Below are 18518 nucleotides of genomic sequence, written 5' to 3' on the forward strand. Positions count from 1 at the left end.
CAACAAGGACACAAGACAATATGAGCCAGACTTTTACACTGACCCCCTAAATACTTACCCCTGATCTCTGAAGGAGCAGCTGGTAGTTGAAATGTATGAACTGCACACAACCACAAGTCCAAACTTTTTTTTTTTCCACAATTCAGTTCACAGTCCAGTAATTGCCAGGCTCCTCCCCTTTGGTGAAAATTCAGGTAGGGTTTACTGAGTTATGAAGATGGACAGGCTTTCCAGCACTTTATGAATATTAGAATACTATTCAGTAAAACACTAAATCCCATTTAAATCGTACTGTAGCTTTTTTCATTACATAATTCTGTCATTTTTTTCTAACTTGTCCATAGAAGGATGATATAATGTGTTGAGAGGATTATTGTGTAAAAAACATGAAACTATTAAAAGACAAAAGGTCTATTTAAAAATAAATAAACATTTCTCAGTTGATCATTTAGGGAATAAACGTTTTTTAAGTATGATCAAAGTTACATTCAGGTCTGGTGACATTTTCATATTAGAAGAAAATTGAAAATATGTTTGAATGGTGTGTTGGGGCTGGAATAATGTAAAACAAGTTGGTGATGGCTCATCAAGTAAATGCCAGTGCAGTTTGACTCTAAATGCTTGTGTTAGCAGCTGAATAAACCCCAAACGGCATAATAACACCATAAAAAAAGGTCCCAAAGATGCTTCCTCATCAGCATTTTTATTGTGAGGCCTTTACTCTCAATGAAGGACAAAACCTTTAAAAATAACAATAAAAGAAGAATTTCAGATTCCAGCTCAGATGAGGAAAGACGTTGATGGATCTATTTGTCTGCAGGTGGATGATCAGAATGGAGCACTCAGTATTTTCTATGTCACAAATGAGCTCTTTTTCCAACTGCATTTATCCATCAATTCCTGATTCACAACCGTTTGAATAGAGAAATAGTCAGAAAAACGATTTGAATGGTTTCGTAAGATTCAGCAAAAATTGTTTCCTGTCTTTTGAGTCATTTAGCTTCAGTCACAACCACATATTAACCCTTTATAAACAATGGAACCATTTAAGTGTAAAAACAACAAATTCAAGAATTAAATTAAAGTGATGTAATACTATACCATAGCCTGACATCACAAAGATAATGTAAGGAACCAATACTACTGTAATATTTCTTCCATTAAATTCCTGATGGAAGCACAGAAACAGATTACAGATTACTGGCTAGAATGCACACTTGCAATGGGCAACAAAATGTTTTTTTTTTTCTTTAAAAACTATTTCCCCCAAAATTACAATGATATGTTCTACTTCCAATGCATTACTCCCTTTACATCCATGAAAAAGACCAGATTTAAGGCACTGATACTAATGTATTACTGATGAAAGCTGACCAGCCGCTGCTCAGGAAACCAGAATCGGCTTCACCAAAGAGCCTCCACAACTATCAGAAAGTCCTACTGCGATGCACATGACTGTTTCTGCAGACCGCCGCGCTGCAGGTAGCTGGGTTTGAGCTAGACCCGGTTTCAGGAGGGTGTTACTAGGCCGGTCACAGACACCCAATCACTCACCTGCAGTGTCTCAATCTGCTTGCGGATGCTGTTGTTAGATGGCATCTGGAGCAAGTCATCGTGAGAGAAAGATCACAGAGAATGCAGGGTTGGGGAGGGACACATGCCAGTCAAAAAGAGAAAAAAAAATACGACAAGAGTGGTCAGACCACCTTCCTCTCGTCAGAGTGACAGAACATAAAATGAGGATGAACTGTTCAGTATGCCAGCTGCATGCTCAAAACCCCAACAGTTCATCCGGATGGAACGGATTAACATTCAATCCTAAACAGAGAGAAAAAGCCTAACTTCTAGGTGTTAGAGTTAGATGAGGTGAGCTGCTGATTGGAAATCAGATGGTGACACAGAGACCAGACAGAGAAATCATAGGGAACAGAAGAACGGGAAGGAGGAAAGTAAAAACCAACAATGTGTTGCTTCTTTCTCTCACAGCCAACAAACACCCACAACCAGATCAGCAGCAGCAGCAGCAACAGCAGCAGTTAACGTCCCTTTTGGCACAAATCATCATCCTTCGACAGCATAATTGATCCACCTCCACATGAAGCTACCCAAAGGCTGGATTTGCCTTTCCCACCGACCATCATGTATGGACAGAGGGGCAGTAAGACGTGGTAATCTAAGCCAACACGGAGCCACTCCTGATAGAACCTACATGCTTTACAGCACCTTACAGCTTTAGTTTGCAATATTAGGATACAACTTTAATGACATAAAAAAACACTGAACATTATCATTTTTTTACAATATATTCTGGCAACACTGAAGCTAAATGACGCACAGTTGCCAAAAGCAAAGTAAAAATAGTACATTTTTTTCTAAAAGATACTCAAGTCAATGTAACTGAATAAATGTAGCTCATTACCAGCCACCTAAGCATCCCAAAAGGCTGCTATAACAAATATTTGAACTTTGTTTTATTGGCATAAAACCGGATATTTGATTAATGCGGTTTGTTCGGCAGAAAGTTTCCAAAAGTACCACAGGCTTTGTGTATTCCTCTCTGTGTTTTCATACAAACACTCAAAATCAATCAATCAATCCTAGAAGATAAAAACGAAGAGGTCTCTGAGGAGCCATACAGTCCACCAACTGAAGTGACTCTCACAGGAACACGGTTCATCTAACTCCAGAGGAATGGGACTCAGTCAGTAAAGCCTTAGTCACAACTGCCCTTAGGGGTGGATACGGCTGTCTGCGGGTGAAAAATGGGCAAACCTGGAGGTGAGCTGCATGAAATGTCAAAGTCGTAGACTGCTCTGTGATCCCGTACACATTTTTTGTGCTGGAATGCTGTGGGTGACAGGTCATAGCGACCAACACATACGGATAAGTAAGTGAAGTACGTGAGATGCAGGGGTGTCTCTTTCTTCAGATCTTTTCAAGCCAACCCTGCAAACAGCACCAAGAGCCCGTTACTGCTGTTCACGTCAGACCATCAGAGTGTAGCTTGTGTGGGAACCCTAGGGGCACTTAGGTATCACCTGCACACCGTGTGGTGCAGCGTTCATACAGGGTCTGTAAGGGGGCCAATACTCCCACCTTCTACTACTGACTACTGTGGTGTAAGGACACCGTGGGACTGCATCACTTGTACGTCATAAGTGTGTATAACTTACATAATCCTTACAAATACTTCACAATAAACTTACAACACGCACAACAATGGTACGTCCCATTTTCATGACGTCCCCTAAGGTGGCGTGGAGCAGTGTTTTTAGACCAGTATGCCGTGAGAGACGGTCAGGTGTGCCGTGGGAAATTACCCATTTTCACTGTTCTATAAACATTTCCCATCTCCAGGATTTCAGCTCTGTGTTCATCCAAACAGGCCCTGATAAAACACTGAGTAGTTAGGAATATGAAAGATCCTAAAATACTTTTTTATTTGTTTTTATTTGATTCTATTAAAGACATTTTGATAAGAATGACGGTACCGCGATTTAGCGGTAGCTTCAGACGTTTCAGAAAAGTCCCGCCCCTTTAACTGTCTCCACCAATCATTCTTAGAGTCTTAATCACACGTCAGTCTGACCAATCAGAAGTGGTTAAAGTCTTCACTTCCTTGTTCTGATTCTGTTCATAAAGTCTCTCAAGTTCCAACAAAAATACCAGCTAAAGCTCGTCTTTAGCGGTGTAGCTTTCCACAGAATCCAGTGTCAGACCGTGGAACAAGTGAACAAAACAATGAAGCTCAGAGACGCTAGTCTGTGTGATCTGCGGCTGTTATCGCACTACATCTCCCATGATGCAAAGGGTTAAAGTGACAGCGTCTCCGCGCACAAGTCTTCCTAGTTAAACGTCTTGAAACAACAACGAACACACATCAAACGTTTTTTTAAATCTTCTATCTTAACTTTTATTACATCTTTCAGAAAAAAAACAGCTGCAACTTCCAGATTTTTCTGCCACAATTTTCCTAAAAATGCATGTGAGATCATGGAGGCACTGTATATCAATACAGACTACGAGTTTTTTTTTCTTTTTTTTGGATGCTGGTGTGCCGCGGGATTTTTGTCAAGGTTAAAGTGTGCCGTGGCTCAAAAAAGGTTGAACAACACTGGCGTAAAGGGAACTGCAAAACCAGCGCTCCCCTTAAGGTGCAGCCACAGGCCCGGGCAACCCAAACCCCAGTTACCCCCACACAGGAACATGTGACTAAGGCTTAAGACTGGAGATTCAATGATCAGAGATGGGGGAAAGCTTGATTTGCTTTTTAAATCGATTGAGGAGGAGTCAGAAACAGACTTGTGGTAAAATAGCACTTGAGAACTCCATGGGTTAAGTTTGCATTACTACAAAAAGTAGTGGCACCCAATGGTTTTTATGACCTGGTTCCTCTCTTGGTTGAAAGTAAAAACACTTTTTCTTCTGCTCAGTGTGTTATAGTGATAATAGTCAAGTGTTATTTTTGCTCAAGTCTGTTTTGTTGGTAATGTAGGGAAAGCAAACAAAGTTGGAACCACAGAGCATTTCCACTGGAACAGAGACATTGGAAGAAGTTCATAAAAAGTACAACTTTCCCCTGATGTGAATGCTGATGCTTGGACAGAATTTTGGGAATCAGTGATCATAAAGCCATGACTTTGATTTAAGCTTAGCAAGATAAACCTTCGTTAAGCCTAAAATGTTCTAAGACATTGACTAGATAAAAAATGTAGAGGTAGTGCTTCATTAAAATATTTGAAGTGCTCTTTAAAGCAACGGAGCACATCGTCCATGAAATGGGCCGGTGCAAAGACTGAAGTACCTTTAGGTGCGAAAGGCAGTTCTGGAGGAAGATGTGCCAGTTATTGAGAAAAAACTGCTTCTGACTGACACACAGCAAACACGTCACCAACGGATACAGAGCCTGAGAAGAGAAGAAAAGGTCAAACCTTTATTCAACGCTTCACAATTTATCCTTTAAGCAACTTCAAGCTAAATCCGTTTTTACCAAAGAGTGCTTCTTTCTGGAGCTGAGGTCAAATGTCGTCTGGTAGAGCATCTCCACAAACGTTTTCAGACAGGGAACGTTGACCTCGTTCTTTACCGCCTGAAAATGAAAGAAGGGTTCATCCAAGAAATTACATTCAAAAAGATTTACACAATTATTTTCAATCTCAGACATTCAGAGCAGCAGGAAAGTGAACTTAGTTTAGAATTTTACTCACAGCTGCTACAGGAATGAGGATCTCAACAAAAAGGCCGGCTAAAGCATGCTTAATGTCTTTATCCTTGACTTCAAGGAAATACTGGGCACATTCCTGAAACACACATGAACAACACTCTGAAAGAGCTGTGCATCACAATCACATTAAGATCAGAATCCCAGGTAAGATTTAAAATGAGAATACATTTGGCCTAATGACAACCACCAGCTCAGTGGTAGAGTGTCCCCCCTGACACTGGAATGTTGTGAGTTCAAATCCACGGCCAAGTCATACCAAAGACTAGAACTGGTTCTGGATGCCTCCCTGCTTGACACTTAGTATTGGGGGGTTAAACGTCTCCCCAGCGTGACCGTGTTCGTCTGCAGCTCACTCAGTGGATGGGTCACATTGCAGAGCTAATTTCACACACCATGGGGGGGTGACAACTAATGGGACTTTAACTTTGACTTCAGTGTTTGTTCTTCATGTTCTACATTTCAAATAGTCTGTAGAAGTTTTTATAGGTTAGACTTTCTGAAGATGCATAAACATGTTTAAGCTAAAAATGTGTCTTCTGGTATTAAACCAAAATGTAAACAACAGGATAGATAGAAATATGGACACTGAAGAAAAAAAACTTTGACCCCTTCACAGCAACAACCGACTCTTATACCTACTGGCAATCTCAAGGTCTCTCTCTGATCACCCTTTGATCTCTTTTAAAGCGTTCCAAGTGGTCTTTCTAGGACATAGTTTCTGCAGAGCAGCAGGACTTCAATAGAAACTTTCTTCTGAGTTGTGGGTGAGACAGTTGGCACGTAGTAAGCCCCCTCCCTCCCCTCCACATTACAGGGAAGCAAAAATGGCAGCAATATCAGATCTGTCCATCCGTCCGGTTCTGATCCAGATTCCAGCTCAGACCAGGAAAACACAGACGTTCATGGATCTGTTGGTCTGCAGGTGGATGATCAGAATGGAGCAGAGTGGAGAGCTTGAGACCCGCCATGTCAGAAGTAAGCTTGTTTTTAAACTGCATGTCTTTGTCTGCTCCTGATTCACAATGATTTGAATAAATAATTGTGAATAAACACCTTTTGGACATCGCTATGGAGACCTGCTGAGTTTATACAGCAGGCCACGACATTTACAAAACCTCTGCACTAGTCATGCTGAACAACATAAACGTCATTATATGAGAATATTACCTGCATGAACTGAAAAGAGGCTTCAAAATCCTCCACAGGGTACATCTTAACCCGGAAGAATTTCATGCCCATGATGAGACTGATGACGCTCTGGACCACATGAGGACTCTGCTCTTTCTGTCGGAGCTCCTTCAGCTCAGTGATGAACTTCTTCCTCACCGCTTGGAACCTGAGCACAAACAAAGCAAGAGCACATTCTAACTCAACACACCGTAGAAAGAAAAGGTAACAATACAATTGAGTGACCTTACTTTGACTGTGTGAGCACCCCTATCACCTCTGCATACAGGTCTGCAATGATGTGGACATTGCCAGTGTTGGGGCCACAGTACCTGTAAATGATATGGGTGTGTTATCAAGACTATAACAGAAAATCTCTGCTAATAACTTAAAGGACTACCACAAGCAGTCGACTAAAAGTCTCCAAAAGCATGGAGAGAATCCACGTGTGACTGGTCTGTGTGGGGGCCGATGCTCACTTACCCCTCTTTGTGTTTAAAGTGCTTGAATGCCAGGTTTAGAACTTCATGGACTAAAACATCTGGCACTGGATGAAGAGGAATCTGTGACATAAACACAGGATCATTAGTCTGATTCCAAACAATAATAGTCCTCATTCTTTCTCCTCACCAACATTCATTCTCCTCCCTAAAAGAGCAAAGCTGGACAGCTCAGCTCGGGTCTCCAGGGACTGGCTTTTACCACAGAACGCTGCTTGGATTTCAACAATTTCCTTTAGAAAAACATTCAGCTGGGAGCTGGTGGGTTGCCAGTGCACTTATTTACCCGGTTTCCCTGCAGAAGAAGTCAGTCTGTAAAGGCTGCAGTCAATGTCTGTGTGACTAAAGAAAAAAACTCGGCTAAAAAAAATGAAATGCTTGAGTAAGCTCAGCAACAATGCTCAGGACAAATTCTGTATGATCCGTAACAGATGCTGCATTGAAGTAGCAAATTATTTCACTAGAATACAACCCCCCCCCCCCCACACACACACACACACAGCTGAAGCCGTTTGACCGGTGCTTGACATTTTATACAAATTCACAATTTATCTCAGCTAAGGACTAGAATCCTAAACAATTTATAACTACAGCTACCACAGGAACAATCCAGAGCCGTTTTAGATGTAAACAAATGAACAAACATGTGAATATGAACAAAGATTTTTTTCTTTATGAAACAGACAATGAATTTAAATTTGTTTCTAATGCAGTCCTATTGGTGTCATTTATTTGAAGTCCAACCCTTTTACAATATAATGTGACATTTATAGACATTTCTACATTTGAATTTTCCATTTCTGCATAGATTTATCCAGATGTTTTGCCTCATCTGGGGCTTGACTACAACCTGGTTCCTCCCACACGCTAAGGCTTTCAGAAAGCCAGACAGGTGTTCAGCTGCACCTGTGCTCTTCAGTTCAGATCATTTTATTTAATGCTTGGAAAAAAGGGACTTTATATAATTAATGAAATGTTGCAAAAATTGTCTTAAACTGAGGTTACATTTGCTTAATGATGCTTGTGGTCTGTGTTACAAGCATATATGCTAACAAATCACTTTTCTGAGTTCAACAGTCAAGTTTCTAGTCGTAAAACCTATAGAAATATAAGTAGGTTTAATAACTTTTTAACAACTTGTGAGGACATAACAGGCAGACGGTGTTTCTGCATTCCTAATGCAAAAGAACCGGAAAGACTATTCATTTCTTAGACCTAACAGAGATGTCCTGAAGTTCAAAGGTGACACTTAACACATGTACACTGTTTACAAGTCCCAAACTTCAATCTTAGTTCAAGTCTCAAGTTCCTGGATGCGGGACTTGGTGTGATACAAGTCTGCGTGTCATCTTCAGGGCCGTGTCTGACCCCTCCCCACTTCCTGTCCCCTAAAACAGTGGTGTCAAACCCCTGGCCTTGAGGGCAGACCTCCTGCTGGTTTTTCAGAAATCCTGCCTCATCTGCTGCTGATGACCTGGATCAGGTATGTTTAGCCAATCAGGAGCTTCAATGGCAGCTGGTTAGAAAGCATGCAGGACACCGGCCCTTGAGGCCTGGAGTTTGACACCTGTGCCCCAAAAGATTAAAGAGTGTGTGACTATGCGGTAACCTGGATTTTAACCTCATTAGGACACTAGCTCACTAGTTTTCTTTAAGAGCAAATAAGATGTCATCCATTTGGCAAAGTAGAAACCTAATAAATATGAACAAAGACTATTGGCACATAAAAAGGCCAAACAGGAAGCACATTTGACCGACTCTATACATGATGAAAAGGAACTCACCTGTTTAAGAACTTCCACTGAAACTAAACAAAAAATGAAATCTATGGCTAAATCTCGTCGTTCAAGGAGGTAATCTTTATCCCGGTGCTGTTCATCTCTGCAAAACAACAAAGAACAACCAAACAAACAGAAAACGCCTTCAATCAAACAATATCTACATAACAATGTTCAGCTTTTACTCAAAGAGAATCTTAGGAGCAGCTCACCCTTTAGACTTTGTACTTGAGCGAGGCCTGTATTCATAGGACTCGTCTTCGGTGCCGCTCTGCCTTCGGTACCAGTCGAACAGCGTGCGGAGCAGGGAAGGTAAACAGTGTTCTGCTACTGAGCTCATAGAGCTTATTAACTGAAACAACAGCAAGCAAGCTGGAGTCAGTCTACCGGGGAGGCCTCTAAAACTGAACTGAACAGAAGATGAGGACAAAACACGGGTCCAAGAAACAGAAGACAGACGGGGCGGACGCAGAGGTGAAAACTTGAAAGACCTAAAGGGGTGAGTGAGGGGCTCTAAGACAGTGGTCTCCAACCTTTTCAGGCTGAGGACCAGTTTAATGTCGGACAATATTTACACGGACCCTTCTGAACTTTTAGCTTTCGGATTCTGAAAAGCCCATTTTTCTTGTTAAAACGCTACTATAAGGAATGTATTTTTTTTTTAATCTGAAAACATTGGTAGTTTTTTTTTTTTTTCTTCAAATGACGAGGATTCGGGGAAGGAAAATTCTTGATTTGTCGAAGTTGTTTCTGATTTGTAAAAATTCAACAAAAGTGACATTTTACATTTTTCTTTTCAAAGAACACCATTATCAAATACATTTTTTTGTTCCTAACTTAGCTATCCAGGCAGCTGCTTAAAGTCACATGATGCGTCAGACAGATGTGGAGAACAGAATCCAGTAGTCTTCCAAAATAAAACTTCCTTCAGTATCAGAGCATGAACGAAACGGCCCGGTACCAAGTGGGGCACAGACCGGTAGCGGTCCACGGCCCGGGGGTTGGGGACCACTGCTCTAAAGGTCCATCTGTATGATCAGATCTCCTTTAAAGATTTCAATAAAACCGTTTTGATGCACATTGAAACAGTCATTCTGCAGCGTGTGATGGAGGATTATCCGTATGCACAGACCGTTTCAGTGGGCCTCAGTCTGCTGTGGACCAGCACAGCATGATGACGGGTAGGGATGATAGATGATAGGCAGAAAAGTTATGCAACTGCTCTCCCTGCCCTTATGGCATGAGGCAGATACACTCTAGTGCCTGATTTTGATTTAGTGCTGAGGATGACACAGCGATTCCATACACTCACTTTTGCACTCTATACCCATTTTCTCCACATCACTCACAATGGGGACAGCTGGATCTATACCAGCATATCCTCATTGGCTTTGTGTTCTGCTGAATAAGGCATTCTGCAGTAAGCAGCCCATTGTACAGAGATCTGCAGCATCTACAGATGATGAGTAAGGATTTAACTGTTTTGACACCCCCAGCACAGGGACCACTGTGGTTAATGAGGGGTAATGTGTCATCTGTAAGCTGCTGCTCCATGTCTGACTAACACGCATGTGAATTCTGCAGAATTCACATGCGTGTGTGTGTGTGGGGGGGGGGCTTTGGACCACTGATTGAAGTGCAAGTTAATCAAGTTATAAACGGACCAGTAAGTTGCTTCAATAAAGGTAGGCGGAGCCTGCTGTCCGCCACATGCAATGTTAAAAGGTTTGACAGATTCTCCCCAGCCTGCTTTCAAGGGGTGTGAGATTACAATAAACTCACTCCTAAATGGCGAAAGTGGTTGCCATAGAAACAATGACTAAGGCCGATTTGGACAGATTACTGCTTACTAAGGTCATAGTGACTTTGTTTGGAGTTGGATGTAAACCATTTTCTATGGGAGATCTCATTTACAATCAATGGTTTGGAGACAGTTTCTGTCATCCGCCATCACAAATTTGGAAATCTGCTTACTTGAAGTTGAAGGCATGTCTTTGTACTAATTTTAACAAGATTACAAATCATAGAACAACCTTTATAACCAACCAACCCCTGCCGGTCGCATCCCCCCACCCACACCCTGCCCCCGTTCCTTTCTGAGAGAAAAAACTAGCTCCTTAATGAGAAAAATCAGCTTATGCTGGGACTGACCTGGTCAAGTTGTGCATCTTCCCCTCTCTGAAGGGATCGGGACAGGGGTTTTTCCTGCAGGGAGGGGGGAAAAGTAGAGAGATCAGTTAGGTAGTTAGGTAGTTAAAACACATTTTTACCAAAATGACCATTAAACTAAAAGGTTTCAACATTATTGTGATGCATCTACTAAAAGAAAGACACTTGCATGAAGACATTTGTGAATCAAAAGCAGGGGGGTCTGCAGCCTTTAAAGGGCCTATACCATGCTATTCTAAAGCCTTTTATAGTAAACATTATCTACATATATGAAAATATCTGACCTTTGGCACACAAAATAATGATTTTTTTAATTCAATACAGTGGGGCTAAAGTATTTAGTCAGCCACCAATTGTTTAAACTCTACCACTCAAAAACATTACAGAGGCCTGTAATTTTCATCATAGGTAAACCTCAACTATGAAAAACAAAATGAGAAAAAAACAGAAAAGCACATTGTCTGATTTTTAAAGAATTTATTCATAAATTATGGTGGAAAATAAGTATTTGGTCAATAAAAAAGTTCAACTCAATACGTTGCTATTTACCCTTTGTTGACAATGACAGCAGTCAGACGTTTTCTGTAAGTCTTCACAAGGTTTTCAAAAACTGTTGCTGGTATTTTGGCCCATTCCTCCATGCAGATCTCCTCTAGAGCAGTGATGTTTTGGGGCTGTCACTGGGCCACACAAACTTTCAACCCCTTCCAAAGATTTTCTATGAGGTTGAGATCTGGAGACTGGCTAGGCCACTCTAGGACCTTGAAATGTTTCTCATGAAGCCACTCCTTTGTTACCCGGGCAACGTGTGTTTAGGATCGTTGTCTTGCTGAAAGATCCAACCATGTTTCATCTTCAGTGTCCTTGCTGATGGAAGGAGGTTTTCACTCAAAATCTGAGGATACATGGCCCCATTCATTCTTTCCTTTACATCAGTTGTCCTGGTCCGTTTGCTGAAAAACAGCCCCAAACCATGATGGTTCCACCACCATGCTTTACAGTAGGTATGGTCTTCTTTGGATGCAACTCAGCTTTCTTTCTCCTGCAAACAGTAGAGTTCTTACTAAAAGTTGGTTTCATCTGACCATAGGACATTCTCCCAATCCTCTTCTGGATCATCCAAATGCTCTCTAGCAGACTTTAGACGGGCCTGCACATGTACTGGCTTTAGCAGGGGGACACGTCTGGCCCTGCAGGGTTTGAGTCCCTGGTGGTGTAGTGTGTTACTGATGGTTTGTTATTTTGGTCCCAGCTCTCTGCAGGTCATTCTCTAGGTCCTCCATGTGGTTCTGGGGTTTTTACTCACTGTTCTTGTGATCATTCTGACCCCACAGGGTGAGGTCTTGGGGGGGAGCCCCAGATGGAGGGAGATTCTCAGTGGTCTTGTCTTCCATTTTCTAATAATTGCTCCCACAGGTGATTTCTTCACACCAAGATGCTTACCTGTTGCAGATTCAGTCTTCTAGCCTGGTGCAGGTCAACTATTTGGTTTCTGGTGTCCTTAGACAGCTCTTTGGTCTCCATAGTAGAGTTTGGAGTGCGACTGTTTGAGGTCGTGGACAGGTGTCTTTATATAGAAACCAGTTCAAACAGGAGCCATTAATACAGGTAACCAGTGGAGGACAGAGGATCCTCTACAGAAGAAGTTACAGGTCTGGGAGAGACAGAAATCTTGTTTATCTTTAGGTGACCAAATACTTACCGGTATTTTCCACCATAATTTACAAGTAATTTCTTTAAAAATCAGACAATGTCCTTTTATGTTTTTTCTCATATTGTGTCTCATAGTTGAGGTATACCTATGATGAAAATTACAGGCCTCTCATGTTTTTAAGTGGGAGAACTTGAACAATTTGGGGCTGACTGAATAATTTTAGCGTGAGTTGGTTTCACAGTTCATTTCCAACCCAGAAGTAAGACCACTCGATCTCTGAGGCTCCGCCTTTTGCACATTGTGGGTGCCGCCCATTTCATGACATCATCCTAGAGTCGGCCTCAGCAGCGTGTCTGTATTTCCCCCACGAAAACAAACATCATCTGAACTTTAGCAAAGATAGATGTTCATATTGTGTATATAAAAGAAAGAGCTTTTGCCAAACACTGCTAGCCCTGAGCAGAAAGTGAGCTTGAGCTTTGGTGGGGGTGGGGGGCTGTTCTCATTGGTCTGTGTCAGAATGTGTGAACCCACTCCGTTTCATGGGTTGGGAGGGGCTGGTGCTCAGAGCAGGTCTAAAGGAACCGTTTTGGAGCATCCACGTCTCTGTCATGCCAGCACAGAGGTGCTAATACATGATTTTATTTCTAGTAAAACAGGATTATTGTGACGTCTCTCTGGTCTTCTTGAAAAGACCATATTAAACCTTCAGTCACTTCAGAGTTCAGCTGCACGCATGCTGAAGGGGACCAGAGGGGGAGGGGGGGACACATTACAATAATTATAAAATCACTGCATTGGCTCCCTGTGTGGTTCAGAATAGACTTCAAGGCTCTTTTAATTGGTTCTAAATGTTTTAATGGTTTTGGACCATCATACCTATCTGATATGATTTTACAGTACAAGCCTTCCATGACGTTGAGGTCCTCTAGTTCTTCCAAGAGGTAGAACTAAAAATCAATTCAGTTTTTGTGGATGGGGGACCAACTCCCCTCGAGTTCATTGCAGTGGGACCTCCTGGGTCTGGCTGCTTGCTTGGATTAGGGGGTCTCCCATGGTGACGTCCTCAATGATCATGACTGGGTGGGTCGTTGGGGTGACAGATTCCTGCCTCGGTTTCTATTTATTCTTTGAGTTTTATTCATTCCTCATTTTATTTTTGTGTTACTGTTGTTTGAAAATTGCCTTATAAATAGTTGGTTTTGATGGCATTTGACCTGTTCCCTTATTGGTCACAACACAACAAACAAAGCCTAACTCTACCAAAAATCAAACACTTTAATTTATGTTTTTGTGACCATTAAGCAAACCATTATTGAACTATAGCTTATAAATAAATCATTGAATTACAATGGTGTGTCCTTTTTCTATCTAAAACTATTCTAATTTGTTTGGCCTTTGACAGCTTCACATAAGAGTTCTTTTCAAAATAAAATACACCCCATCTCAAATAAGATTCTCCTGCTGCAGCAGATGTACTTCAGTTACAACATAAGCCCTCCAAGTCTAGCACGTTCTGGCTCCGTCTTCAGTCTACTTTAGTGCTCATTGTTTTTTTCATCCTTTTATTTAACACAGACATAACATCACTTTAGGATCCATAGTCCCAGATCTAAGGTGCCCATACTGATGTGAAAAACAATTTTAATAGGAATCTAACGTGCTTCTCCCCAAAAAGCATCCTTTTAATTAAACGCATATATGGAACAACACGACTTCAAGTCGTATATGTGTTGAGCCCCATCCTAGAAGGTTGGGAGGCTCTCCAGCGGTAGCTTACCAGCGGTTCAGCCATAACCATCTCAATCTTCTTCTCAGCCAGAACAGCAAACTCGGCAAACAGACTCTTGATGACAAACTCCCCGGGCTTGAGGTCGGGGTCGATGGTGATGTTTGACATGGTGGCAGCCTGGTGTTTCTCCCAGGAAATGGGAGCCACTGAGGAGGGGGCCCGGCGTCTAATCACACTGCTGCTGCTGCTGCTGACTGCTGTAGGAGCTGCAAAGACGCCAGAGGACAGAGATGAGGAAACGTACTCTGCAGAACCAGGTCAGGTCATCTAAAACTTAAACGTGGTACAGGATCATTCACGCAGATTGAACTACAGACATGACCTTTACATTCCAGGAGGAAAAAGTAACACTATGATTAGCTTTCCACTGAATGACTATTTAATGCAAGGGCACATATTAAGATGTTACTACACACAAAGGGAAGGCTTGCTGCGTTGCAGTGTTGACAACTGAGCCCTGGTGTTGCAACATTTAGCACTTTTAAGTCCTTTTGGCAACTTTTCAGAAAAGCCCTTAGCAAAAAATGTTGCAACCTTGCACAACCTGCCTAAGCATTAACAGAGAAGCAAAAGCTTCTGTTGATGAATTATAGCAGTAATGAGAGTGTGGCCATCCCATAAACAGACTTCACGTCTGCTCATTAATCAAGAAACAAGAGATTCAAGTTGATGACACAAACAAGTTACTTTCTCATGCAAATGCATATGTTTAATACAAAAGTACAATAAAACAGTTAAGAAATGCAGTGTAAAAAGGGAACTCTGAAATGTTTGATGAAAAATGTTTTCTTATATTTTAATCAGCGTTTTCATTTTAATACACTTTTTGGATTATTTCCCATTCAATTAAATGAGAAAACTAAATATAACTTTAAGAGGGTTTCTTATTTAAAAGAAGAGTATACAATCAATAAATGACAACATAAAATTCATAATGTTATCGGACATGACTTTTCCATAGATGACAGCTAAACAAACATGACTTTTTACTTAAAGGGCCCATACCATGCTAAATCAACTTTTTGAGCTTATAACTGTATTTTAATGTACATTCCTCACTTATCTAGGGTAAGAACAAGGACTGCTAAAATAACTCATACTTCTTGAAAAAATAAAACATTCTTAGTGTGCCAAAGGTAATATATGCTCCTATATATGGATAAAGTTTACCCTGAAAGGCCTAAGAAAAGCATGATCCAGGCCCTTTCAACAAAAACAGGGGGAAATGTTGATTGGATACAGAAAACTACCCCCAGAAATATTTCTTTACATCCCCTTACAAGAGATATAAATGAAAACCATTAAAAATAATAAAAAGGTAATAAAATTATAGGTTTTGTGTAGAAATGTCATAGATGGCGGATTATAAATAAACGTTTATCCACATCAACGGTTTCTTCTGTTTAAGGAAAAGACTCATCATTCATGAACACGGGACAAATGCATAAACACAAACTGATGACGTAGCCATTACCCAACCAACTGTTTTTGATAACAGGAGGATTATCAAAACAAGTTTCAGTAGATCATCTATCATCCATCCATTTTCAGAACTCCCTGAACCCCCTGGAGCTGGAGCCAACCCAGCTACTGTTGGTGAAGGCGGGGTTCATCCTCAACAGGTCGTCATTCTGTTGCAGGGCGTCATAGCCAATTCATGCATACCTAGAGGCAATTTAGAGTTCTCAACTAACCTATGAAACATGTATATGGACTGTGGGAGGAAACTGTGGCACCTGGAGAAAAGCCACGCATGCACGAAAAGAACATGCAAATTCAAGTCAGAAAAGACCCGGCCAGGATTCAAACCAGGACCTCCTTACTGTGTGTGTGAGGCAAGGATTCACAAAGCAACATTCCCTTGTTATGTCTGCTGCACCTCTGAAGGGTCAAAACCTGCAGATTTGAATGTATTTGCATTTATTCAAATAATATAAGCAAAACTTGAGCGCTTTGCTTTGAATTGCTGGAGACAAGGCTGAGAAACTTGAACCTGGATGGAGACTTCATGCAGGTAATGCCTAATTTGAATATTAAACAAAAGAAGTATTTAACCCTTTTAGACCCAAAATGGGGGATCAGATGCAAATGGGGTAAAGTGAATAAACATTAACCTTATGAGAGGTAAAGATGTGGCTGACAATAACAAACAAATATATTTCTGTCCAAATAAATGGGATTATTTACCACTAGTTCATGTCATTCTGAAAGGGATCAACTACCTGTATAGGCTCAGTTTTCTGAAATGGGCCTTGGTTTGAACATTTCTGTACCATCAGTGTGTAAATGAGTGTGCATGGGTGAATAGGACTAACTGAGCAAAAGTGCTGCATACGCCATTCACCATTTACAGCAAGAATAGTAAACTTAACTGAACCCACAACATGAAAATAGACCCATAATGAAATCACGGGGGGGGGGGGGGGGGGGGGGGGGTTACGACAAAAGAAAAACAAACTTCTTTAACTCTTCTGGTCCAGAAGCTTATAGGCCTCAACAATTCAAGAGCATATAACTTTATAACTTTAAAATAGTTAATGGACTCCTCCAGATTTATGTTAAGGTCTGGGGGAAAAAAACTTTCAGTTTTGTTCTTATGTTCTTATTCTCAATGATCAAACAGCAATTAAATTCAGATTATATTTTTTAAGTATGTCTTTAAGTTTTCATTTTCATTACAAATTTGATTTTTAATTGTATTCAATTTTTTTCTTTCTGCTTTTAATTTCTTTACCAGAAATTACAATGGAATACATTTAATAATCATCCTAACATCCTTTGGAAATTGTCTCTAACACAAAGTTCAACTAAATAAAAGCTGTAACATGTCTGCAGATCAATGCAGCAGATGTTTTGGGAGCTACCGCTAGCTTTAGTATCTCATAGAGAGAAATACTAGAACGACTCAGCAGAGAATTTCTGGGAGCAACAGCCTGGAAATTGATTTGTGCTGTTTGTGGTTTGATGCTCCAATTTTGAAGTCACAACGCCACAAACCAAAATCTCATTTTTGACTCACCAGATGAGATGACTGGTAGATAAAATTAATCTACTAACAAAATGATTCCATTATTTTACAAAGAAAACTATAGGTGTTCTTTTAAAAAAATGATATTAGGTCAAATGCAAACAGAGACAATTTACTAAAGGGGAGCAGTTTAACAGAAAAGGCACTTTTTTTTCCTAATTCTGTCACCAGTTGATTCATTTGTACATGAAATCAGAACAAAAACAGCCTAAAAACATGATCATGTTCTGGATTCTTGCCATTGACAGTAAAGATGTAGCGCTCTCACAAAGGGGGGAGGGAGTTTCAGCTCAACGCCAGTTCTGTAATGTTACAAAGACACTATTAATAAAGATTCATACAAAGTGCCTCTTATACTCATAAAATACCATTTAGCATCGTAGCATTTAGCATTTAGCATCGTAGCATTAAGCATCATAGCATTTAGCATCGTAGCATTTAGCATCGTAGCATTTAGCATCATAGCATTTAGCATCGTAGCATTTAGCATCGTAGCTTGATAGCATCGTAGCATTTAGCATTGTAGAATTAAGCATCATAGCATTTAGCATCTTAGCATCTAGCATGATAGCATTAGCATCGTAGCATTGTGGCATGATAGCATCGTAGCATTAAGATCATAGCATTTAGCATCGTAGCATTACGATCTTAGCATTTAGCATCGTAGCATTTATCATCGTAGCATGATAGCACCGTAGCATGATACCATTAGCATCGTAGCATTAAGCATTGTAGCATGATAGCATCGTAGCATTATGATCTTAGCATTTAGCATCGTAGCATTTATCATCGTAGCATTTAGCATCTTAGCATTTAGCATTGTAGCATTTAGCATCTAGCATGATAGCATTAGCTTCGTAGCATTAAGCATTGTAGCATGATAGCATCTTAGCATTACGATCTTAGCATTTAGCATCGTAGCATTTATCTTCATAGCAGGATAGAATCGTAGCATTTAGGATCTTAGCATTTAGCATTGTAGCATGAAGCATCGTAGCATGATAACACCGTATTTTCAGCATTCAGGTTCTGCCTTATGTTTGTTTGAACTTACAAAAGGATTATTCAGACCAGTCAACATCATATTAATGCCCCTAGCATTATTATGTGTTAATATGTTTTTGTGTTATTGTGAGCAATAGCATTAAGACCACAGAGGCTGTCTACCAAACTAAAGAGCCTCAAATCACCTCAGTCTTTTATAGT

At 40.7% G+C, this 18518-nt stretch overlaps 1 protein-coding gene across 17 annotated transcripts in view; it reads right to left on the reverse strand.

Annotated features, from left to right (window-relative positions):
• fryl (FRY like transcription coactivator) overlaps nucleotides 1–18518 on the reverse strand; it is a 93703-nt gene that overhangs the window by 47362 nt on the left and 27823 nt on the right. For 13 of the 17 annotated variants that reach the window (XM_023953917.1, XM_023953913.1, XM_023953903.1 and 10 more), the window contains 11 exons: nucleotides 14273–14490; nucleotides 10821–10874; nucleotides 8882–9021; nucleotides 8676–8772; nucleotides 6875–6954; nucleotides 6643–6723; nucleotides 6392–6560; nucleotides 5208–5300; nucleotides 4991–5089; nucleotides 4805–4906; nucleotides 1555–1599 (listed from right to left, as the gene is read on the reverse strand). In XM_023953917.1, coding sequence (XP_023809685.1) covers nucleotides 1555–1599; nucleotides 4805–4906; nucleotides 4991–5089; nucleotides 5208–5300; nucleotides 6392–6560; nucleotides 6643–6723; nucleotides 6875–6954; nucleotides 8676–8772; nucleotides 8882–9021; nucleotides 10821–10874; nucleotides 14273–14392 — 1080 coding nt within the window. In that variant the 5' untranslated portion in view covers nucleotides 14393–14490. The remainder of the gene's footprint in view (nucleotides 1–1554; nucleotides 1600–4804; nucleotides 4907–4990; nucleotides 5090–5207; nucleotides 5301–6391; nucleotides 6561–6642; nucleotides 6724–6874; nucleotides 6955–8675; nucleotides 8773–8881; nucleotides 9022–10820; nucleotides 10875–14272; nucleotides 14491–18518) is intronic. The other 4 variants (XM_023953919.1, XM_023953909.1, XM_023953918.1 and 1 more) reach the window with 1 other exon arrangement.

This window comes from Oryzias latipes, chromosome 4, assembly GCF_002234675.1.
Source record: "Oryzias latipes chromosome 4, ASM223467v1".
NCBI classification, from domain to species: domain Eukaryota; kingdom Metazoa; phylum Chordata; class Actinopteri; order Beloniformes; family Adrianichthyidae; genus Oryzias; species Oryzias latipes.